At 35.6% G+C, this 25,816-nt stretch overlaps 2 protein-coding genes across 9 annotated transcripts in view; both read left to right on the top strand.

The window, feature by feature from the left end:
* Window positions 1-25,816, top strand: part of stac (staccato) — a 31,385-nt gene that overhangs the window by 2,606 nt on the left and 2,963 nt on the right. For 2 of the 8 annotated variants that reach the window (XM_053748354.2, XM_053748352.1), the window contains exons 2-15: window positions 38-990; window positions 13,242-13,506; window positions 17,014-17,360; window positions 18,284-18,331; window positions 18,756-18,915; window positions 20,232-20,411; window positions 20,543-20,744; window positions 21,186-21,612; window positions 21,842-22,102; window positions 22,547-22,838; window positions 23,238-23,470; window positions 23,788-23,878; window positions 24,096-24,305; window positions 25,057-25,128. In XM_053748354.2, the coding sequence (XP_053604329.1) occupies window positions 80-990; window positions 13,242-13,506; window positions 17,014-17,360; window positions 18,284-18,331; window positions 18,756-18,915; window positions 20,232-20,411; window positions 20,543-20,744; window positions 21,186-21,612; window positions 21,842-22,102; window positions 22,547-22,838; window positions 23,238-23,470; window positions 23,788-23,878; window positions 24,096-24,305; window positions 25,057-25,128 (3,699 nt within the window). In that variant the 5' untranslated portion in view covers window positions 38-79. Of the gene's footprint in view, window positions 1-37; window positions 991-4,729; window positions 4,928-8,560; window positions 9,047-13,241; window positions 13,507-15,388; window positions 15,655-16,676; window positions 16,722-17,013; window positions 17,361-18,283; window positions 18,332-18,755; window positions 18,916-20,231; window positions 20,412-20,542; window positions 20,745-21,185; window positions 21,613-21,841; window positions 22,103-22,546; window positions 22,839-23,237; window positions 23,471-23,787; window positions 23,879-24,095; window positions 24,306-25,056; window positions 25,129-25,816 lie in introns of those variants that run through there. The other 6 variants (XM_053748357.2, XM_053748356.2, XM_053748353.1 and 3 more) reach the window with 6 other exon arrangements.
* On the top strand, window positions 10,115-12,315 carry Ssadh (Succinic semialdehyde dehydrogenase). The gene has a single exon (XM_053748361.2). It carries the CDS (start codon window positions 10,298-10,300, stop codon window positions 11,813-11,815), a length of 1,518 nt encoding a protein of 505 aa, XP_053604336.1. The 5' UTR covers window positions 10,115-10,297; the 3' UTR covers window positions 11,816-12,315.

Below are 25,816 nucleotides of genomic sequence, written 5' to 3' on the forward strand. Positions count from 1 at the left end.
GGAAACCATTTCATTTTCATGTTTCCTTTCATTACAGGGACATACTTCGAACTCTAACTACAATAAAATATTTGCCAAAATGCCAGAATTAGGGCCTATGATGCGCACGCTGGAATTGCAGAGGCTAATCGAAGACAAAGTGTCAGAATGGCGTGCGAGGTCGGCGCGGGTCAGCGGAGGCGCAAGTGTGGCAGACTCTTATCAGCAGCCACACAACTTCAAGCGACACACAAACAGACGCAAGAACAGTGCTGAAATAAATAGAATTATCGCAAAGTACTCCAAACCTAACAAGAGAACGGACGAACGATATTGCATTCCTCTAAATAAACCAGAAACCCCGCCGACTCGACCACCAAGGACAAAGAGACTAAGCAAGATATTTTCGAAAAGCGAGGACAATCTGGCCAATGTCGTAGGTGTCATGGAGACCCATCCGTCTCCCAATTCACCCTATAAAAATAAATCGTCACTCTTCAAATATCATGCGAAAAGTTACGAGGATATTACAGCATTCGTTGACGTCGACCGCAATGTGAAAAGTAAGAATTTCAAAGAAAATAGTATTCTAAATGAGAAAAAAGTTCCAAAGAATGTTAGACCAAAGCTGCATAGTATTAGTGAAGACAACTTGGACTACTCAGTGTTTAGTGACAAAATCGTGAATGTAAACAAACAAAATGGATTTGTGACATCCACTCCTTTGTCTGAACGTAAGTCGTGCCCACCGGTCAGTGAAACAGTGCCAGTGAACGGTTTTAAAAAATGCACTAATTACAATAGTGTGAACGACCTGCGAAAGGGAAGTTCTGAGCCGAACATCCTAAGTGTAAATAGTAACATTGAGACATTAGTTTCTTCGAGAAATGGAGATGGTAAAAAACGATGGTCCTTATTTCGACCCCAGTTTCCTAAAGGAGCGTTGGATGCTATATTGAAGTGGCGCGGAAAGAAACCTCGAAAAGAAGAACAGAAAGAGAGTTCTCAAAGGTAAGTCCTAATAATTAACTTTGGTTTTTTCTCTATTTCAATATAAAAAAGAATATATTTAGCTTGCTACAAACTATCAACGTATCATTTCATGTACGGCCAATAAAATGATTTGTTTGAATATAGTCAATTAATATAATAATATTATCGTGAAGATTGCAAGTACCATTGAAGTCAAAACAGGTAAGCATGCATTTCTTTTTCTTTTTTACGCAAGATCCAACAAGATCCTGTATTTCAATGTCTATGTTATTTATTCTGAAAATCCCACCGGTGCGGTTCTGCCTTAGACATAACCCTCTGTCAGATTAAAGATAGGGCATTTTGTCCTAAAAAGAGTTGGAATCTTGCTTATACCTCCTTGCAAATAATATGATACAATTTAAAAATGTGATAGACGAGCCATTGTTATTAAATCAATGTTGAAAATGAAATGAATACGTACAAACACTTGAGATTATGTAGTAGTGTAAATACATCACGCATATCAATACCAGCTAATAATGCAATAATATGTGGTCTAAGTCCAGCAGTGGACTCTTTGCGGCTGAAATGATAATGGAATAAAGCAAACATTATACGTATAAATACACATATCAGTTTCTCCGTTATTCTGGAATATGCAAATAGTTATGTATTATAAGGTTATTTAAATCAAGCGCCTCACTATATCAATGCTAGCGCCATCTAGTGTGATATCTTTACAATAGGTAGAAGTGATTTAATTCTACCTACCGTTTTAATTCACTTCCATCGCAGTGGTAATTGATATAAATCACAAGTATTGGAACAGATGGCGTTAATTTATTAATCAGTGGTTCTAGTGCTTCTCTGACTGAGCATTAAAATTTGTCACGATGGTTACGATTTGTAACCATATTCAGTCCACCATTTTCAAATTCAAATGTTTTCAAACACTTGATATTGAATCGAAATGTGTTTTATTTATTATTTTGTTTAGGATGACTTAGTTGATTTATGTGTTGGTAGATTGGAGACCAAAAATCTGGATCAATATCACATTTTAAACTATTAGCAACTAGAAAGACTAGGTAAATCGGCTGTTTTAAATAATAATGTCTTTTGCTAATGTCCAATGTGACAAACACAGGACGTCAATATCTTTTGTTTCGGTTGTTATTTAGATTAACGGCGTTAAATTGAAACGCTAACTACTGTCTGACTAATATTGTGACCCTGAATGTGGTCATCCACTCAACACATACTAAAATGTGCGTGGTTTGTATAACAGCAGTAATAGCTACTTATTACTATGCATTGGCTTGTTACAATTTACTTATGTAGGTACAGTCTTTGTTTATAAAATATGTTAGCATTTCCTGACGTAAAGCGCAGCTGGAGCCTGCATTATATGATTGACGCACATTATCTTGTTATATTCATGTGCAATTTTGTTTTAAAGATGAACAGCTGAATTCTTAATGCGATTCTGCAATCAAATCCTCCTTTGTACGCGTGCTTTCTTTAGCATTCGCATTTTACAAATGCCTTGGTTTTTATCTCTTCCTTTTCTTGTATATATCTTTCAATAATTTCTTCTGGTTGAATTTTGAAAGGTATGTAAATACTTTTAATGTATTGTTATAGGTAGATATTTTTCGTTCACCTCTACATTGCGTGGTTAGATAAAAAACATGAAAACATCATCCCACTACTACTGGTTTAAAATTTGTAAACTAGTCTGGCTCATACCTTTGTAGGTTCATGTCTTTCGCCTAGGCTCACTCAGTTCATTATCTGTATAAGTCATCTAGTCTCATTTTTAGATTTTAATGAGATAAAATTCACAATCAAATAACAAAAATGTTACATAACTAAGCAATTGTGAAACTCACTTGTAGTATATTCTTAGGCAACTGCATTTGCTTTGTGATATCATAAACCAGACATTGCACCTAACATCACAGCTTCACTAGTAGGTACATCTCTTGACGAGCGAATCTCTATTATTGTATCATATGTCTGTTCTGTTTCTGCTGGCATATGAGCGTTTCCCGGGTCCAGGGTCCGCTTCCCTATTTTTTATCCTTCATACTCACTAGAACCAGGTATTTCTTGCCTATTTAGTTTGTCGGTATTGTATTACTGTTAAAGTGGACAATAACTGGTATGTTATTGTATTGTGCTCGTTCGCGTCGTCTCAATGTGACGACAGCTGAACATCAGCGATTGCTTTGCTTTGTCTAAGCAAATTTATTAAGCTGAGCTGTTTTTTGTTGTTATTGTCATGTATGACATTATATTCATGTAATAGGTAAAGTTATGATTTATTTACATGTTAAATTGTAAATTGTGTGCAGCAGTCATCAAATACCTAAATGTTTCTATAGTATTAGCATTATACTTACAATTTCCAAGAAGTTGGAATGCGATGCGGCTTAAAGTATTCTTTTCAAAGACAATATGTCAAACACATTTTGTAAAAAAGAAATACTTAAAAGTTTACCCGTTGCACATAGATACCAGGAACGAGAAATAATAGTTTCTTTGTTAGGTACCAATTTATTCCGGATCTGTCCTTATATATTGATACCAACAATATCTTCTTTTATTTTTTAAATTAAACTAGGTGTCTTGGTTTATTAGTAACTATATGTATAGTATACGCAGAGAACACATTTCGTGAAAACCTATGACCATCCGATATTTACTTTGGCCGGAAGTTCTGTCATAACTTCCGAAAATAAATATTTCATTGGATTTTTCACTGGAACTAAGGAAATTACCTGCCTAATAGTAGTTATGTACCGTGGGATACTTATGAGCATACTGGCAATTTTCTTTATTAGCGCCTTGGTCGAATGAATCAAGTTTTGCAAGACGCGGCTGGGTTTCCCTAAGCCCAAACACAATTATACATATTTACTAAACTGCCGCTATTGAGGGTTTGGGTTCCGTAGAAATGTCGCGTAACTGTAAAGGGTACACTTGGAAATTTCGATGGTTTTTTGACAATTACAAATCATGTCAAAGTGATTCTAACCTTATTATTCACTTCAGTAACTACATTTTCTATACAGAGACACGATTAATTTACATTTGTAATACAAAAATATTTAGATTAATATTTTAGATCCCTTCTTTCTTTTTATAGACTTCTTTTTATAGATTCAAACCAGTGTAGGACTTTTAAAAACTTTTTATTGAAATAAAAAGAAAACATTTTCGTGTTGTGTTTGCGTGCCATACGAAACCCTTCATACCTCGCAATCCGCGTATGAAGGGTTTCGAATGGATTTTTTTATTCACAGAGTAAGTTAGTCACAAAAGAAATGTTTTATCTATAATATAATACACTGAAGTAAGTTTATGTTTGACTTAAAAGCATATAAGCTTAAGTTTGTAATCTAGTTATTTTTTGGAAATTATTTTAGACGATTTCCCTTTTCTTTAAAAACTTACCAATTTGTTCGAGAGAGGTGTGCCATTTACACACTTTAGACTTGCTAATTATCTTTTGCTTTGTTCGCCGTAATTTTACGAAAAACGTGAGAACTTATTAAAAATCTACCAAGTAAACAAGAGGTTCTCACCAGCCTTGGATCTCTAAAAAATTGAGTACTTAGTTAATACTCGACAAACAAAGCTTACAGCGGCACATAATACTTTAACCTACAGTCGAGTCGAGCCGGTTGACTGTCTGAATTGGCCGAGCGCGCGCGCTGAAGCCTGAAAATTTTTAAACTCTTGCATTTTATATATCGCGTGTTTGTTCTATGGTTATTAATACTATGACTGCTTTATTTACCTTTACCCTAAGCTTAAATAAAACTCTATTCTAATGTTAGTGTTTAGTGCGTGCAATTATAACTTATTGTGTTAATGACATTTGTGTAAACATGACTCAAATCAACAATGACCCGTGGAAATTTGTGTACAAAATACTACAAGAAAAGGAAATTATCAGCCGGAAAAAGTAAGTGTTAAAAGTTAGTGTAGTTTGAATTATGATTTATCGTGCCGTGTCTTTGCTTTCGTCGGATTTTCACGATTAAAAGTACCCTGATGTGCTATTCCATTTTACATTCTACCCGTGTACAAAATTTGATCAAATATCGTTCAGCACATACTTACTGCGTGATTGAGTTCCGTTTAGTAGGTTTGATAAGTGCACATAATTATAAATTGAATGAATTATAATACATATAATAATAAGGGAAAATTCATAAAGTCGTCATATATCATCTTATTTACTCTGATTCAATATAAAATAATAAATAACACGTAGTAAATACAGTACTGTATGAGATAAAATCTGATTTCCAAGTGTTATTTATCCTACTTGTGGGTGCCAAATAACCTGCAATGGAAAAATTTACAAATACTCATAACCAGTAACTATACTACCAATGACCAAAAACTATAAAAAACTGATAAGAAATCTAAAAGCAGCATATACTTACTTACATATTACATACAATTTAAAATAAAGATTAGAAAAAATAATGACCGCGACAAGTGAGTAATTAGAGCGATTAATAAAGTCGTTACCCCAAATATTAAAACGAGTTGAATGTAGAAATTGTAGATGTTAGCCTAGTCTAGACAAAATTTATAGGTAGTGTATTAATTTAAAATTTATTTCTAGAAATACATTTATCATTAGCATACAGATTTACAAGTAGAGTCAAAAAGACACATGTAGACTAGAATCATAATCCAATTTACTTTTTGTGGTCTGTGTAGTTAATTACTTGCAGATTTTTACGAGTTTTTATGTAATAAAAGAACTTTAAATCTAGACAGCATGATATACGGGGCGTGATGGTGGTACCATGATGGACAATTGTCTTGTTATGTATTTATGGGGTTCCGTACCTCGAAAGGTCGTACTCAGGATCGTGTAGAAGTATCAAGTTGAAAATATCTTCTGCCCTTTGTCTCTTTAAAAAAACAAACATAAGTAAATGCGATCAAAGTATATAACCATTAGATGTTGCCCAGGGCTTCGCTCCCGTGGCAGTTTTGAGATAAAATATAGCCTATATGCATCTTGGATAGCGTATCTTTCTAATGGTGAAAGAATTTTTTAAATCGGTTCGGTAGTTTCGGATATTACCTGCCGCAAACATACAAACTCACAAAAGCCTACCTCTTTATAATAATAGTACAGATTACTTGCTTCGCTCCTGGGAATTTCGAGATAAAAGGTATACTGTGTGTTATTTCAGGTTATATTCTACCCATGTACCAAATTTCATAACAATCCGTCCAGTAGATTTTGCGTGAAAGAGTAACAAACATACATAATACTTACATCCTCACAAACTTTCGCATTTATAATTTTAGTAGGTCAATCCTACTAATGTTATAAATGCGCCATAACCATTTTTAACGATTTGACAAGGGATTAAAAACCGGGCTATAGGTACTTCGAGCTTCCCGTCGACCTAGAATCATGAAATTTGGCAAGGAGGGGTTTACCAAGGGTCTACAATACGGATAGAGGAAAGCTATAATATGTGTAAGTAAAAAAAAGCAATTTTACTAAACCGACGGTGTGTGAATCTAACTTAGCTACATTACAATATTCTGTTATTGTTATATAGGGTTACGCATAATCTTCCAAAGGCGCATAAGGTACCTATGTACTTTAGTCTCTATAGATTAACATCTTTTGTTTTACGACTTTTGTCTAAACGTAACAAATACAAAAAAAGAATTTTTTTTTTGTTTTAATGTCGTTTCTATCGATTGCGCTACATAACGCTACTGTAATGTCTCCTGTTGCTTGGTTATTACTATAGTTAAGATGGCTAGAATCGCAAATCAGATTGAATTTTTTTTATATATGAAAAAAAAAAACTGCGAATCCCGAAAAGTCGTAGAATAAAAGTTGCTTGTTCTAATGTACCCAAATAGCCTTAGGAGGTTTTGCGTTTGATACCAGTAACCCTGTATACTAGTGACTGTAATTAGTTAAGTAATCATATTTACCCTGTTTTAATATCTTCATCTGAGAACAATGGATGGCCTGACCTGTCTCAAAGACATTTTAATTACAAGTTTAGTTAAAAACATGTACCTACGCGTGTAGACTTGCTATCAATTTTCAGGGATGTCTTACACTACGCATTTATTTTTCCTATTCTTGTGTATTGAAATTCGCATAGGTACCAACCACCTACACATTGACCTTGTTTATATAAGTACGAATTTGATATGTTTTTCCCTAATTTTAATACTTGCCTTTGCCCTATCTCATGCATAGTGTGTAAAAACGTAAAAATATTTTCTACAACTGTTGAATATAAATAAATATAAATAAATAAATATATTTAGGATAAATCACACAGATTGAGCTAGCCCCAAAGTAAGTTCGAGACTTGTATTATGGGATACTAACTCAACGATACTATATTTTATAACAAATACATATATAGATAAACATCCAAGACCCGGGCCAATCAGAAAAAGATATTTTCCATCATGACCCAATCGGGGATCGAACCCGGGACCTCTCGGTTCAGTGGCAAGATCTTTACCTAATATCTAATGTTGAAGTTCTTTTTATAAAATAGCCGGTTTTTTTTCTAGAAATCCGTTTTCCTTGATGCGGTTTCCGGTAAATATATTTTTATATTTACTCGTTCTTGGCAAGTACTTGTAAGATTATTGTAGCAATTTTCCCAGTGATTTACAAGTGAGGCTATTGGGAAAAAACTCACAGTACATAAAAACAAAACTAACTCGTTAGAAATAGCTGGTTTTAAAATCTAGTGATATTGAGCAGTTTTTTATATATTTAGTGATAACATCAAAACTGCAGTTGCAATAAGCATGTACACATACATGCTTGTTGTAATTGTTCTATAAGAGAAATTTCTTTAATTAAAAGGAAACTTTTGTTGAGCATTGCCTATACCCTCTCAGCTTATCTTACATTCTAGATTTGTGTTTAAATAACTCACTTTTAAAGCAGTAAAAAAATTCAGTAGAACATGGTTCATTGTCATTATCAATTGCGTAATAAAAAGGTAACTAACAAAAACATGTTTCAAGGTTTAGCAGTAGGTACGTGCGTTTGAACTCCCTTCCTGAGGCATCTGCAACCTTGAAGTGGATGGATGTATGTATCACGCTCCTCCCTGATGTCATTTATCAGTACAAAAAGATAATGCTGTATACTTAACTGGAGCAAACAAGACATAGTGATTAGGCACTCATTAGCGAGTAACTAAGCTTCATGATGATACCTACTGCAAATGAGATGTTTGTGTGACTCATTTCATATCTAAAAAGTTAGTCTTCACCTGTTTAGTTATATGAAGGTTAAGTCGTCATCTTAATGTATAATTACAGAGTCAGTCTAAATTTATAAGTCAATCAGTTGTATAATACACACATAAGTTTATTATGTAAGTACATTGCTGATGTGATGAGACATTACAAAAGCTCGTGCTGCAATGCAGATCAGCTAGTTCATATTCCGCGGGTGGTGCGCGCAAAATCTTGTGGATAAGTTCGTGTCGTGCTCGACCCAGCCAGTCGGCGGTTACGTCAGTCCCGCTTGCCGGCTAGCCACGCAAAGCAAAACAATCGTTAGCACGCATTTCGTCTAAATTTGCTGCCAAAATAACATTAAAGTATACTTGTATTACGTTTTTATTTTATACAGTTGAAAGTGCATTTAGTTTCCATAATTTTAGATAGTTACGGAACATACGGATAGGATACGGAGATATTTGTGTCAGTGACCTTAACGCAGTTTCTCAGACGCTGTGTAACGTTATTTCGTTTCGTACTCTTGATGTGGAGATGGTTGTTGGTTCTGAGGTCTGACGTCATCCAGCAAACTGGCCACTATGACATGACTCGATGCGATTCGGTGATTCATTATGAGTAGGCTTTTCCTACCTGTTGATCGTTATGCATGAATGGCGGAGGTAGTTTATTCGCGAGTTATAAAAAGTATTTTTTTAATTTAAGACAGTGAAAGTGCAGTTATCAAAATGGATGAGGAATCTATGTGGAAAGGTTTCTACGAAAAATTGCAGCAGCAGAAGTCGGTAGAGGAACAAGTTCATGATAGTAGGTGAGTGCGTATGGGTGGATAATAGGTGCCTAGGTCAAGTTAAGAGTTGCGACCCTATTCATGCTGTTTACTGGTATGTTAAAAATATCATCGTATGAATATTAAGGTTATACGTAGACACCAGGATAGTGATCAATTTATAGTTGATACACAAAGAAAATCCGCTAAACGCTTTGTCAATAATTTCACAGGATAATCCACCACACACACACACACATGCTTTATCAATAAAAACAGCAGGCCTACCATCAACTTTTACAGAACGATGCCAATGCAACTCAGTTCAATTTAAGCACCTAAAATGAATCGCATTCATATTAAAAATTAAGTTGATGGTACGAATTTGCGATGCAGTTCAATTTAGGTCGTAAAGTGGTTCGCGTTAAGAGATGATGGTAAGCCCCCAGGACAATATTTCCATTGATTATGTTTCGAAAATGCTAAAAGACGTATTCCCACGTTTTTCGTATTAGTTCGTTTTTAAACCGATTTCAATCTTCCTTCCCCAATATACACAAGGAACGCGATCCATGTTAATATTAGGTACAGGAAATGTGAAATTGTGTTTGTTCTTCCATCAAAACGAAACATTGAGGTGATTTTTGGTGTGACAGAACTGGTGAAGAGTTATAGGCTGTGGGTGGAGCCACAGGCAAAACCTAATTATTTTTTGCGTAAATATGGAGTGGAGTAATACCAATAAAATAATTATAAATTGTGATTGTTTATGCTTGGGTCGCTTCGGTATCGGTAATTTGGCTGCCGCCGATATCGCTCGCCATGTATTTATTTACACCGTTTATATTTACACCCGTTTGTGGAAACTACCCACTGATGCATGATTGAACAAAAAGCTAACCTATAATAACCCACGTAGGAATAGGAACCAATTTTTATCGGCCGATACCTAATTCAAGTCCACCAATCGAATTGCCGCCTTTGCCATTTTACTTAAAATTGCCATTTATCAATAAATTCTACTTTTGTAGAATTGTACTGTATGTTGGCAACACTTCATTCTTTTTTTTTGACATTGACGTATGTCAATTTCATCCTAAATCTGAGTGCGCCGCACGCAGCGTCACCGCACGTCAGCGTTGTTTGATATCGTTTTGTGTTATTTATTGATAAGGCAAAAATAAATGCTCTTAGAAAGAAGATAACATTATCTCCGTACAGTGATAAGAATAAATGCCGCTTTAAAATTGTATTACTGATATTGAATACTGCTAAATTTTTAAACTTTCAGTAATGGTTTTGTTGCGGTTTAGAATCATTAAAAACATGATCGTTGCACCCCAGTATCGGCAAATGCATCTGCTGAAAAATTCAGCATATGTCAATGGAGAATGGGTAAAAGCAAGTAGTAATGTAGTCTTTGCCGTAAAAAATCCCGCGGACGATAGTGTGATAGCCGAAGTTCCGGACATGGATGCGGCGGACGCCAAGAATGCTGTAGATACTGCAGCCGCTGCTTTCGAAACTTGGAGATGGACTACAGCTAAGGAACGATCTCGTGTTCTTAGAAAATGGTTTGATTTATGTGAAGAAAATTCTGAAGAATTGGCGAAGGTTATTACAGCTGAAAGTGGCAAACCTCTGGCTGAATCCAGGGGAGAAATTTCATATGGAAATTCTTTTCTTGAGTGGTTTGCGGATACCGCTCGTCATATCAATGGAGAAATAATACCCAGTCCTTGGCCTACCAAGCAGATTTTATTAACTCGTCAGCCTCTGGGAGTTGTTTCTGTCATCACACCTTGGAACTTTCCGTATGCTATGATAACAAGAAAAGTTGGAGCTTTGATGGCAGCAGGATGTACATGTGTTGTGAAGCCATCAGAGGACACTCCTTTAGCTGCTTTAGCTGCTGCTGAACTTGCAGAACAAGCTGGAGTGCCTAAAGGAATTTTTAATGTTATTACAACAAGTAGGAAGAATGCTGCATCAGTGGGTAAAGTGTTGTGTGAAGATCATGCAGTACGTTGCATATCATTTACTGGCTCTACTGGAGTGGGAAGAATCCTATATGGTTTGGCTGCAAATGGGATAAAGAAAGTAGCATTAGAATTGGGTGGAAATGCTCCGTTTATAGTTTTCCCAAGTGCAGATATTGAATATGCCCTTGATCAGGCTATGTTGGCAAAATTCAGAAATAATGGCCAAGCTTGTGTTGGAGCTAATAGATTTTTTATACATGAAGATGTATATGATAAATTTGTGAAAGGTATGAAAAATAGAATCAGCCAGAAGTGTGTGCTGGGTCATGGCACTCAGGAGGGTGTTACTTGTGGTCCACTAATTAATTTAAAGCAAGTTAAAATTGTTTCCAAACTTGTTGAAGATGCTATTTCTCAAGGAGCCAAAGTACTGGTTGGGGGAAAAGTGAGAAAAGAACTTGGTGCCAATTTTTATGAATCAACATTATTGGTAAATGTAAAACCAAGTATGTCAGTATTTTCAGAAGAAGTTTTCGGCCCTGTGGTTTCTTGTGTCAAATTTAACACAGAAGAAGAGGTTCTGAAAATGGCTAACAGTACACGTTCTGGTCTGGCATCATATGTGTTCACTAAAGATCTTGGACAGGCATTTAGAATGTCTAGCAAATTAGAATTTGGAATGGTTGCTATCAATGATGGAATACTATCAGCTGCTGAGCCAGCATTTGGAGGAATCAAAGAGTCTGGAATTGGCAGGGAGGGCAGCAAACATGGTGCAGAAGAATATACTGAATTAAAGTACACTCTTATGTCTGGCTTGGATAAATAATACATGTAATACATAATTATATAAACATTGTACCCTAATTTGTTGCCATATTAATTTAAGAATTTAATCACATTATTTATTTTATACTCTGTTATTTTACTTTATATATTATTTTTAATTGTTATGTTTTTGTTTATACTATGCTTCTTTTTTGTATTTTCAAATAGGTTTGGAACATCAAAATAATTATGACTGATTATAATTATAATACCAATGATTTTCTGTTTTCAGTGAGACTATGTTAAATTGTAACTAAGCACAGAGAAAACTATGTGACTATATAATTCCAGTCTTCCATTGTATTGTGATGTGCATGATAGGATAGGACTAAGAATAGATCATAAGGTTGTTATTAGGTATGATTGGTGTAACTATGGTTAATAGTTATTTTAAATTGTGTCCAATGTAAAAGATACAATGACTGTATAAATAAAGTGTAATTCCAAGTAAATATGTCAAACCATGTATATTGCATTTAAAATACATTTATGTTATCAAAATAGCATTTCATTTTAAATAAACTCCTACAATTTAAAAAATGAGAGCAACTATGAACTTATCTCATATACAAATAATGGTAAGAATTCTACATTAAAGTTGAGCAGTTCAGATAGGAATGTCCTTAAAGTCTTATTGTTGGTCGTAGAGTGATGCAATGAATGGCGACGCAACAGTTTCAATCAATTGAATATGTGTCTTCCATATCTAGGTACTCGTATCTACTGTTACAAATTGTCCAACGATTTGCTACTTCATGTGTTGAGGTTTGCTCATAATATTACTGAATTATTCTAAAATTTCCGAACATCAAATTTTATTATTTTTCACGACTGTTGATCGGTTTGACCCTGGGAATTTGATCGGATAGCTAATCGTGTCCACATGAACGTCGTCTTGCTATAATTTAGTGTAGTTGATAAATTATTAGGTATTTATATATATTTTTTCTAGTCCGAAGAGACGGGTAGTTTTAGGGATTGGCGCGTTAATACCAATAAACAAAAATATATTGAACACAACATTGACAAGATAGAGATTCAATAAAATTTATGTTCGCCATTAATTGGCGGTAGGTAGTCGTAAAAGTCATGTCAAATACCTTTAGGTGACCTCAATAAAATCTGACACCAGTGTTAGCAATAACAAACACACACTTGATATGAATGAAGGAATACAATTTTCCAATGCAAGTCGACGTACACCAGTGTCATCTTGATTCGCATGTAGGTTCGTAGGAAGGAAACTTATAGATGTGAAAGTTTGTGTGTTTTTTGTTCGTATTTCATGTCAAAACGGAGCAACGTATTGAGGTGATTTTTGGTGCGGAGATGTAACGCGAGCAACAACTTGTTTGTTTATGAAACATGTCACCAAAAATTCAGCCAGTTTATAAATTCCAAATACTTATTTCCAATTTTCTTTACAGAATCCAAGAAGTTGATGACAGTTTCTTCGAGAAATTCGGATCTATTCTGAAACAAGCGTCTCAAAGGGCCGCGCTTGAAGAGGCCACGCCCTTAGCGCCATTCAAGGATGCCGAGGAACAGGATTCAGAGCAGAATGCTGATGCAGACTCGCAGATTGAAAGCCGTAGTCTAGCTGACAGCGGACTGGGCACTCTTGCGGATGCCGATTCAGAGCCTGAAGATTTGGAGAAGATCGACTTGTACGAGGAGGCTGTCGGGTGGAATGTGAGTTGAAGTCCTAACTTCATTGATGTTGTTTATGCCAGCTCCACACTGTCACCAAACTCGGACACATGCCGACGCCAATGTGTGAACATTGCGTACTAGATGTTTTTATATCTGTGGTACAATTATAAGTGCTTTTATTTACCGCAATGAAAAACCAGCAATGTATACCAAATCCGTCAAAGTTTCGCAAAATGTTCGACGACAGTGTGGAGCCGGCATAAGCAATGTATGGTCAATACATTATAATAAATACATGCCAAGTTATGCAGTGCAGCTTTCTGCAGTGGTAATATACAAAGAAGTGGTAATGTACAAAAATAATTACTTCTTTCTCACATGTGGTTTACTTACTATACTTATGTATATCCAAGCTTCTTCACCACTTTATAAACTAGGTAACCTCAGTGAGTATAACTGTCGATGTGTTTATTGTTACAAAACATTAACGTTTCGACGTGCTGAACTCGGTGCGTGGGAGATGAAGGGTTTGTTGCAATAACAATCGTATTTTTAGGCAGATATACGCGAAAATCTCGGTCAGGTTTATCGTTGCTGCTAACTGAACTAGACATTGGGTAAAGCTATTCTAGGGAAAGTGGGTCGCGATTCCTGAGACGTTCGGGCGACGTAACCCGCTTACTTTCATCGGGCACACTTCCAAGGGAATGTTGTTGTGTCATCTGGCTAAAAAAATAATCGTTGTAGGTGGTCGAGTAATCTTGAGGAAACATCATTTTCTTATTTCAGAAACTTGCATTGGTAGGAAGCAATAATAATAATACTAGTTGATATCGGAAAGGAATTCGTATTATGACATAACTAGAAAAATCTGGTCAGAAGCCATCATTTCATCCGTCAATGATGGCAGCGTGCCAATTCTTTTTACTGTTCCCTGATATTTATTTGTCAACGTGGTGTGGCTTACAATGACCAATGCCGTTACCGTAGCCACTTCCAATGTCATTCCCTGCTGTTAAAATTGGAATATTGGTGATATTATACAAGGTTGATTCGTAGATATGAGATAGTTCAAGAAACTCATTTTAACACGACTTAGATGTACTCATAGCATACCTAGATTTGCTGCCAAATTGAAGGTATCTGTTTATAATATTATCAGGGATTAGGAAATCAAGTAGGTTAAGATGAATCCTCTCGATTCTATTTTGGTACGATTTACATTCATGTTTGTCAAAATAAAATGTACTTATATATACTTTTTTTCATTTCGAGATCACCGCAGAGTTTGTAGTTAGTATCTGATTCCATGAATTCACCTGCTAACAATTTTCACTGTATTTTCATTTATGATCTCTTTATCTTCATCATTGAACTGCTCATAACTTATAGATAGTTGGGTCTGTATTACTTCAGTGCTTTTACTATAACGAGGCAGATCGAATGGATAAAGATTAATATGCTAGTTTTTATTGCCTGGCTGGAACATTTTAATCCATAAAACTTCAGCTAATATACTGCTTTATAGTTTTACGCTTGTGGCTAAAGCGATTCATAAATCCAAACCCTCCATTAGCATCTGCATTAATGCGATCGAATGATATCGAGACGTCAGAAGAAAAAATACGACTTTTACGAGTTCCACAAGGACTTTTCCCATTGATATAAGTATCTATACCAAGTTTATTATGACGTGACGAGTAGGTATGGATGTAAAGCTGTGTAGCTATAATTTTCTCATTTTGTGAACTGAAAGGTGTGACTAAAAGCTTGAGCTTTGTCATTTCTTTATCGGAAGTCGTTCAAGACAAGAAGTTTGGGCATTTTTTTTTATTGTTTCGGGTTTGTATTCGTGTTGGCGGCGCCTTGCAAAAATAGAATTTGGCTTTGAGCAGCAGCGAGTCCCGCCGGCCGACTCAGCAGTGTAGATCTGACTCCCACCAAATACATTTCACATTTCCGTTTCAATTCGCTCCTGCATCTTCCAGATCGTTGCATAAATTTTCAAGTTTAGCGCGCGAAGTTTTGTGAATGTACATTATGCGTGTGGTGCGTGCAGTGTAGCAGTGTAGTGCAGTTGTCAAAATGAAAGGCGTTACAGGGACTGGAACCCTGAGGACTAAGTTCAGGGGTATTAAGAAGGAACTATTGGAGAGACAAACCAGTCTGATCATCCAGTCTATGACTGTATGTATGATGGAAACACAATCTTCGATCCTTTTCTTAACGTGAATTTCCCAGTGGATCCCAGGATATATTCAAATTGTGTTTTTATATAAGAGCTATATATAAAATGATTATTTTGCTATTAGTTAGTGAAAAAACGTGAATACTCGTAGAGATAGATTTTATACGACGGAAAAGTAAAATAATAAGTACTTGTAAAGTCTGTGGTACAATTTAAAAGTTGTGGTGCAGCACAGTGACTAAACAGTCTCAAATGTTAAGATAACGATATGTAGGTACTACTATTAATTGCAAAAACGGACATCAGTCTAATCCAATGATGCTTGCTGCCCTTATTGCACCCAGCTATTAAAAAGTATTTAAAAAATATTATATTTTTAACAGTTTTTGGCATACTAACTTATAGATCTTATGTAGCCAAAGAAACATTGTATAGTATTGGAGTTATGTACCGGGTCAGCCACTTATAATTTCATGACACGATTAGGCTTTATATAGTAGGTACCTTATTCAGACGTAGCATTTCAAAACTTCATAATATTAAATTTTAAATTCAAAATGAACAGTTCGGTTGATTGATGACTTAACTACTCCAAATTTTAACGGCTATTGAATAGTGGTCCGCTATAATGGTGGACTATATTGCCGAAACTTTTATTGACTTCATGATGTCATCGACCTATGGGTAGGTACTTTACTGGCTTGTTAACGAATAGGTACAATCATCCTGGTATGACTGTAGTAAGGAATCCATCCGTTCTGTTAGTCAAAGACAGGCTAAGTCTATTCAATGTCTTATCTACCGACAAATTGAAAACACCACCAGAGGTTTGATCAATAAGTTTCCCACGACGGCGCAGTAACCCGGGCTGTGTCGAGTGTTGCAGCGATGTACCGTGGCGCTTCTTCCTGTCGTGACCATTCAACTTGGTCGCGTGTTCGTTTGACTCCGGTAGTACCGTGGTTACGGCACCCTCTGTTCAGTCGTTAGGGCTGTAGACTGTGGAGCAGTTGTATGCAAGTTCAGTAACAAGTCGATGAATTTAAGATATTACTATGACACCTCGGTATTTATTTTCATTTAACTTATTGGTATATAATACCGTTTTACATGTCTTAATTAATTGTACAATAGGTTTAATTAGTGTTCACATTACAAATATTATTTGAAGAAATTGACGTACAAAACTATGCACTACATTTGTATTTTTTCTAACATCTACCGCGCGTGGAAGTCTTTGTTGATCTTTGTGTCAAAATTTTCTAGCGACGGATTAGGATCTTAGTGAAACCAGCATATAAGTATCTGACTTAATATTTTTATTACTGCAATGCTTAAATTCCAGCTGTTTGTTCCAGATCGATGAACTATATCTTGAGATACTATACGAGATCTTGCACAATGTCGGAGGCTGCGATGCGTCCGGTGAGGTGGGGCAGACAGCCATGCTGTCGTACGTGCAGGAAGCGTTCAAAATTACCAACGACAAGCATACGCAGCTTCTAACTACAGCCGAGGCGAAGGAACCTCCAGAACTTATGCTAAATGTCGAGGTGGTGGAAGCCAAAGACTTAATGCCGAAAGACCCTAATGGCATGAGCGATCCGTTCGTCACCATATACCTCATGTCGAATACAGCACACAGATACAATACGTCTGTGAAGTCTACTACTTTGAATCCGGTGTGGGAAGAACATTTTTCTTTGTAAGTATTTTTTTTTCTGAAGTTGATTCCTCTCAATATATCGAGGTGATCCTTGATAACGATCCGAAGCCCACTCACAATATTTTATGCTGTATGATGTTATAGGGTTCTTCCCAATCTGTCCAGTACAACAGTACCTAATATTCATTATCATAAATTATCATGTATGTACCATGTAATATGTCGCTAATACCAGCTGTGACCTGGGGCTTCGCTCCAGTAGGAATTTCGGAATAAATAGTACCCTATGTATTATTCCAGGTTATTTTCTACTCGTGTACCAAATTTCATAACAATCAGTCCAGTAGATAATTCGTGAAGAGGTACCAAACAAACAAACTTACTTTCGCATTTATAATATTAGTTGCGATAGTAGCTACAAGATATATGTTGCTGCGTATTATTGCGTCACAGTATTACGACTTGTAAATATACCTAATAAAATGTTTTTGTACCATGCAATGTGTTCCATCCATCAATGAGGATGGTCATAAAATTTGCTTTCAATTGAAAGAAATAAACTGAAAGACCTCTTCAAATTCATTCCAGGGCATTTATTTTATAAAAAGTGATTTCGCTGTAGAATTCTCGTTGCTAAGTTATTTTCGGTGTTTAAGCTCTCATTTTTTGTCGTTAACACTATAAAGGTTAAGTTATCATAAATTATATTAATAATCCTTCAAGCTAAAACTACTATTTGGTCTACTACCATTTGGTCCACTGTAAAACTATATCCCATCTATAACTATTGTTTCATATTGATATGAACTATTCTGAATTTAGTCAAAACCTAACAGAATTATAATAGCCGTGCCCTTGGTTTTGGCACAGCAACGGGAAGTAAGTTGTTGCAATTAGTTGCGCGCACGCTGCTAATAACATTTGTTTACGTCCAGGCCGAATAACTATTTGTTTACTTTCAGGCCGATGCCGAGCAACCTGCACGAGGACTCGCTGTGTTTGGAAGTCTGGTCAGTATCGGAAACTGGAATGATTCATAAACTCCTCTAACTAGAGTATTAACTGGTTTGTAGTGACACTAATAGAGTAGTTGTCGAAATGTAGTAGTGCCTTTAGTAAATCTGGGCTAACCAAACGAAAATAGAATGTAAGCAAGCAGCTACTCATTGAAGTCTGACAAAACCATCTGAACAATCTGAAATAGGCCCAGCAGTTATATGTATTCAGTTAAAATTAAAAGAAAAACATTCCCTCCTAAATAGCACAGTAATGTATATTAGACCTTTAACATGAAATAATTCCTAAATATGATTGAATATTTTGATAAGTAAACGTTATCGCATCAGGGGACCGCTCTGCAGCTGTAAATAGTTGAAGTCTAAGATATTAACAAAGGCGTTTTTGATTTCATAAGCGAAATTGAACATTCTACAGGGACTTCGACCCGGCGGAAACAGTGAAGGAGAAGATGACGAAGCTGTTTGACGTGAAGGGTGTGAAAGGTCTGCGGAAGCTGATGAAGGAGATAGCTATCACTGCGTCCACCGGGAAACACGACAACGAGCTCATAGGCACCGCCAATATACCGCTCAATGTGAGTGATTTTGGATATAATAAACATGAATAATAAATATTTTTTTTACTTAGAAGTTTAGTACAGTCAACAGCACATAAAGTTACCCTGTGTGAATCTCTATAGCGCGGTGATAGCGGCGAGTTTGCAATTAATTTGAGTAGGTTGATGTGCTGTTGATTGTACAAATTACATCCAAATGCAATTGTTTCTCTACTAGGTCTAAGTATAAATTGTATTTCATCCATCTACATACAAGATGGCTTACATTTTCTCAAAAGGTATTTTAACATAAATGTCTTTCTCAATATCTACCTAGGAAATAATACAAACTAATAAAAAGCATATTTTTCATATTGCACTTTAAAATAATTAGGTATATGAATTTTTTAAGATAGTTCTAGAGCGGTCATTACGAAAATGATAGCTAAGTTAATTTGTAATGTATCTAAAATGCATAATTAGCTAAGCTAAGTATGTAAACGTGAAATTGTTAGTACTAACAAAATAGTGCCCTTTGATAGTGACAAAATAGTGATATTCAAGCATAGTCCACAAAGAAAATATCCATCCATATCACATGTTAGACATATTTGTGGTAAATTTTGTGCCTACTACAGAGCGGTTGTTATTTAACTCCTTTGTTGTGCCAACTGGCAATGTTTACAAAAATATAATTGCTTAAATAAACAGTTCAGACATAACATTTTCCTTATATAACCGCAGCATTCTCCTTATCTATGTTATTAAATACTTGGTCACCTAAAGTTATGTTTTGCATAGCACAGATAGAAGTAAATATGTGTAGTAGGTACCTACTGCAAAATTTAAGATTTCAATGTAAACATGACCAAATGGAAAATACATATTGTTCCATTGAATATTTCCCCTTTAAATATAGATGGATTTTTACAATTGATTTGAATGTGCGCTATACCTATAGATTTGATGCTCTTCTCTGCAGCTTTACCTTTTTTTGCTTGCATTAATTTGTATTATTATACATATATTCATTATTGATTGTTTCAGGAGTTTCTACACTCGTATTTTGTTACAAGTTTTTTCATGAAGTTTCATGAAGTTTTTTCAGTACTTTCACAGATTGCCATTGTGGAAGTCAATCATGTATCTTGTATGGACTAAATATTATTTTAGATCAGATTTAATTTAATCTAAATATTATTATAGTTCAACATTTCTCTTTTTGTGAAAGAAATAATATAATATAGAATAATTTTAGTTTTTTACTGCAGGCCATTTTATTCTTTAAACTAAGACAATATGTTTTTTAAAGATATTGTGCTTAAACAAACGTTTTATTAAAACAATAATTTCAGTCGATCCCCGCGAACGGCATGACGATGTGGTTCAACCTGAGCAAGAAGAGCAAACTGCGTAGGCAGGGCGTGGTGAAGGTGCGGCTGGGGTTCTCCTCGGAGAAGAACGCGCAGGTCGCGGCGCAGGAACATCGCCATCTGCTCAGGATACTGTTGCTGCACGAGCTGGAAAACTCTAAGGTTACTGTTATTGCTACATTTTTTTAAATATTTTCTGTTTGTTTTTAATTTTACTCATTTTATAGTATTGTTTTGTGTGAGATTGTGGCAAAAATAATTAAATTACTTGACAATCCCGTTTTCTTTGGTAGGTCGCGCCATATTGGTGGTGCGGCAACTTTAGCGCTGCAGCCGAGGCGGTGATAATCCAGCACGCGGCGCAGAGCGGGCTGTCGGCGAGCGACAACGCGCTGGCGCAGTGGGCCGTGTACTGCGCAGTCACCGTCGACCACCCGCTCAGCTTCGCGCTCTTCACTCAGCTGTTGGAGAAGATCACAAAACCTCTGCAATCTGGTATGTTTGTATTGTAAAGCTGGGACCATCTTTTTATCGGGTACCGCTAAGGATGAATAACCCAACGTTGAGAAGTTATAGTAAAAACAAATATTGCGAGAATTTTTTTTATCAAACGCTAAGATTCTCAGTAATTGGGTAACACTATTGACAAAGCAAGAATGCTTGAATTGATTGCACTAATACTGTACACGTCATATTTTAATAAATAAAAACTTTAAAATAAATATAAGAAAGGTTATTGTCAGTATTTTTATTGCTTCTCAAGGGCCCTGTCTTGAGAAGCAACAAGAGAAATACTTGTAGGATAATTATGCTGTATAAAAACTTTTTTCTTTCCACTTATCAAGTACCTACTTCCAATCCAATCGAACCGTTCATAATACGAGATCTCATAATGGAAACATTTGAATTACAAAATAGGCGTTTTTACTATTCCAGGTCTAATAAAAGAAGAAGAAGTCAAACTGTTCTGGGATGGAGCAAAGAAGTTGCTACCGACCTGCTTCAGCTACATAAGAAAATTGAGAAAAAAGACCGCGGGCGAGAAAACCGCCATGAAAACGCTCAGGGAAGTCCTACACATATTATACAATTTATCAATTTTGGATCCACCTGAAAGCGTAGACTTATTCCCTGTAAATTCATACGGATGGTTGAGAAATGAAGGGAAGAAATTAGATATTTTTGAAGTTTTAAATCAAGCTGTGATCCAAGGTGCTTCTGATTGGTTCGTGCATATTTTAGACAATAACGAATGCAAGGAGAAGACGGAAGAGTCCAGATTGGAACATCTAATTAGAGTGATACAGTTGGTGCGCTCAGACTTGCAGAGGGCGCTGGAATACTACGACAGAATATTTATCGAGTAAGTACAGTAAACGTTAATTCAATATAACATTTGTATGTACGTACACGGAGGAGAGACAGTAACAGATTCCAACGAGGGTGTATGTTTAGGCCCGAAACGTGGTCGAGGGCTTAAACACGCGGTTTAAGAAACGTACTTTAGGCTAAAATTTAGGTTTTACTTATTTTGTCCGGAAGAAATAGTAAATATTCTTTAGATACTTATTATTCCGTCATAAAATTTTCAGAACAATGAATTTCCCGTACTCCAAAGCCTTATACGGTTTATACGAGCAGAAAATAGCATCGCTCGTGGAGCCGGAAGCGAAGGAGGTGTGCAAAAGTCTGAAAAGATTGCAATACGACGAGGGGGGGTCGACCAAGAGCGTGCATTTGGCGGGGGGGATCAATGGGGAGACGAGGTTGGGGGACCCCAAGATGGCGAATGAGCCACTGGCGATGGGCACGACTCTGTTCCAGCTGTATCTTACCTTGCAGAGGTTTTTGACGTGAGTATCAATGTTCAGGCTAATAACCGTTTAACTGCAAAAATATTTTTATTTACTTACTTACAAACGTTACATGCACCTTAAGTAAAAACAAAAAGAAAGAAATAAAAATTATTTATTTGGTACAAAGTGAAAAAACAAAACTTGAAATTAAACAATGATGAGAAAATGTAATTATTAAATTAAATACAAAAAATGTAGTTGAACTTCCGACAGTTACCGCATTTAGCGGCGTAAAAATGTCGTTTTCACCTTACTTTCAGATTTGAAAGTAAAAACTTAAGTTTAAAAAAGTATCAATCGTTCTAAAAGAAAAAAAAATGTAACCTTGTTTAAGAAACAGTCTAGAATCTAGACAATCTGTAGACAATTTTTCTAAAACTAAATTAGCTCTCTTAAATCTAATCGTTTTCATTAGTAGCATATTTTATCTTCCTCTTTCAGGTTAGGTCAAGGTTTGAACGAAACGGATTGGAGCTCTTACGCCATATCGAAGTTCCACTCTTGGTTTTTCGGCGGAGTTGCACAGTGGTTGGAAATCGCAGCTTACAAGGCTCTGACTAGAGTGGAAAAGGCCGTAGAACTTGATAACTTGGTTCCTGTGGATGCCAACGTGAAATATAGCAGCTCAGGGGTGGACACCCTTGCGATATTCTATCAAATTAAAATTTTCTGGCAACAACTGGCCTGGCCCGATGTTGAGGGTTGTTACACTTTTGTGGCCAAAATTATTGATGTAAGTGAACATTTTAGTGCTTTTATAATGCATAATTATATATTTGCCTACAAATATATAATTATGCATTTACAAATATCGCGAACGGGAATTTTTAAAGGTCATGTTCATTCAGTCAAGGTTTTTAAATACGTAATTTTATTACATGGCTCAGAATTTATTTACCTCATTAAAGAACAAATACAAAATACTGATAATTTAAATTTTTGTCACTAATGTGTGGATTGTGGAAGCATCCGAACCTTAGTTTTGACATCTAAAATTTTGAATGTAAAAAAAAATAAAAACTAAACCATAGCGCAGAAAAGAAGATTATGGGACTCGCATCATTTTCTAACAAGATTCATTTTCGGGTCATCAGCCATCAGCCAGGGAAGTAAAAAAAAATGTCGTTGGCAGGATATTTGCCGCTGCTGCGTGTTCTACTCGGAGAAGATGGCGGCGCGCGTGCACGGCGTGGGAATGGTCTGCACGGTCTACGAGGAGCGCTTCGAGGTCACGTCCGAGTGGTGCGCGGCCATCAACAACATTGACTACGTGCGGCAGAGTCTGCGGCCCTTCGCCGAGGAGCTGGGCATGGACGAGATCATCGAGAAGATGTGCGAGGCCAGGACGCCTACTGAAGCACAAAGGTCTGTGTACTAACACACACACATTTCAATAAAAAAGATTATAAGTGAAAAATTATAATTATAACAATAATTAATATCAAATAAAAATCATAGCTAATATTGCGCAAATTTCTCCATGCTGTGAGAAAGTTTTTCCAACTAGGAGCGGTAATAAGTTACGCAAAATTCATTGGATGAACTGCTATAAAATCCGGATTAGAAATTGGAATATCAGCGTGCTCAGCGTAATATATATTTCATATTGTTATTTAATACATTTATATTTAATGAATTTATTTATATTCAGTCTCTAATTAATATTTGCATTTCCTTTTCAGATGCAAAGACACCTTACATAATGTCATAAGTAACGCGATTGATACAGTGAAAAATAATATCGTCGATTTGCTCGCTATGATGGTCAAAAGAGTAAGTACCATTATCTATCAATATCATTAATGTTCACAAGTCGTCCATAGACTATACCATATAGGTCTTTGGTGGTAAGCAAAATGGTTATAAACATATTTTATCATAAAATTAGATTTCAAAAAATTTTGTGCTCTTTAAATATAATTTAGTATGAACAAAACATTTCTATCAGTAAAAATAACATTGTTGAGCGATCATTATCTTCCGTTGCCAGATGATGCCGTCCATTACTCGCCTTTTACTAGAAGGCGCGGAACTCCTGCACCAGGACTGCTCCAGTATGGACCGCGTCATGCGCTATATCGAGGCCAACCTCGACACTCTGTACCAACATCTTAACAACGAGAACTTCTCTAGAACACTAGATATAGTCTGGGAACAGCTAGGCGATGTTTTGTATGAACTCATCCAATCTAACCTAGAGGTGAGATTTTAATAGCTGTGAACTTGAATGTGTATTATAATATATTTTTTATAATCTTTTATATTTAACAACTGCTATTCTGTGATTTGTGTATGAGTAATTAACATTTTAATTTTCTTTTCATTATTAACATTGGATTTCGTGATATATTTTGTGATAGAAAACATTTATATACTTTAATCGCATTACTTTTGCTCAGATTATTTTTGTTAATAGAATTGTTAAGTGTGTAAAATATTTTACGAAATCCACATATCAAATTAACCAATAATTTTCATTTTGTAGAAAGAAACTCTCGCCACCCGTATTCGCTTGTATAGGCGTAGATATTTCGAAAGAAATAAAGTTTTCCCCGGCTATAACGATAGTTCAGTCTTGTTTCGGGTAAATAAAGTTGTTTGTATCGCACGCACGCGGTTGCAAACAATATGCACGTCACTTCCACTGTTTAGATACCTAGCTAGAAGTATCCACTGGTATAATTTGTATAACATTTTTGAATGACCGTAAAGTACTATGAACGTTCATGACAGAAAACATTCTATTTTCATGCCTTTATATCACATTTGTGGTGGTAGAGTATCTAATTCGTTAATAAATACTTGAGTTAACATATATTACATGCTATGCTAATTTTTTTTTCATTATTCCATTGCTTTTTAAAAACATGTTCGAATGGGATACTAAATCACCCTGATAGAGTGGGCACTCAGCAGGCACCACACTCGCTAATCCATTTATTGTTGTTCAGAACCGCAGGCCCAAGGTAGCCTTGTTTAAGGGGCTCCGCTTGAGCAAGGCGACGGCCGCCTTCCTGGTCGCGGTAAACAAACATTCAGATAGCACATCGCTTTTTGTATAGTGGACAACATGACAACATTCACGATTCATTTTTGTTTTTAAATATAGAATTTTTGTTTCGTTTATTTATTTTTTTTTTTAAGATTACTACTTACCTATTTTTGCCATAAAAACTATTTTCGTTGATTTTTAAATAATTTTTCAAGCGGCAATTTTGTAATATTTTACTAGAATGTTGTTATGTTTAATGTATTTATGAAGTGTTTGCAATGCTTCCCTAGAATTATTTTAGTTTTCATACCCTTAGTTTAGCCTATTTATACGCATAATTCCATAGTATTATGTTGTCGAGCAATGTAGTACGAATGGCTCAATGAATTTTAGTGTTATAGTTATTGTGAATTGATATTACGTTACAAGTGCGTAGACTTGAAATTGTTTGAATACTGTTAAAATTTTAAACGATTTTATTTGTGTATTAAATTTACCACCACCAAATTGGTATCATAATTATATGCATGTAAAAGCATGATTCTTCTATTGATACTAAAGTTGATATAAAAAATATTATAAGTACCTATATTTAAATATTTTAAATACGGTATGTGGATATTGGGAATTATGCATGGTGGGAATGGTTTAATGTTTCATTTTATATGTATATATGTATATGGTGGAGATAAAAATTAAGAAAAAAGGGAAATATGTTT

The sequence above is a fragment of the Plodia interpunctella genome, chromosome 8 (genome assembly GCF_027563975.2).
Source record: "Plodia interpunctella isolate USDA-ARS_2022_Savannah chromosome 8, ilPloInte3.2, whole genome shotgun sequence".
NCBI lineage: Eukaryota > Metazoa > Arthropoda > Insecta > Lepidoptera > Pyralidae > Plodia > Plodia interpunctella.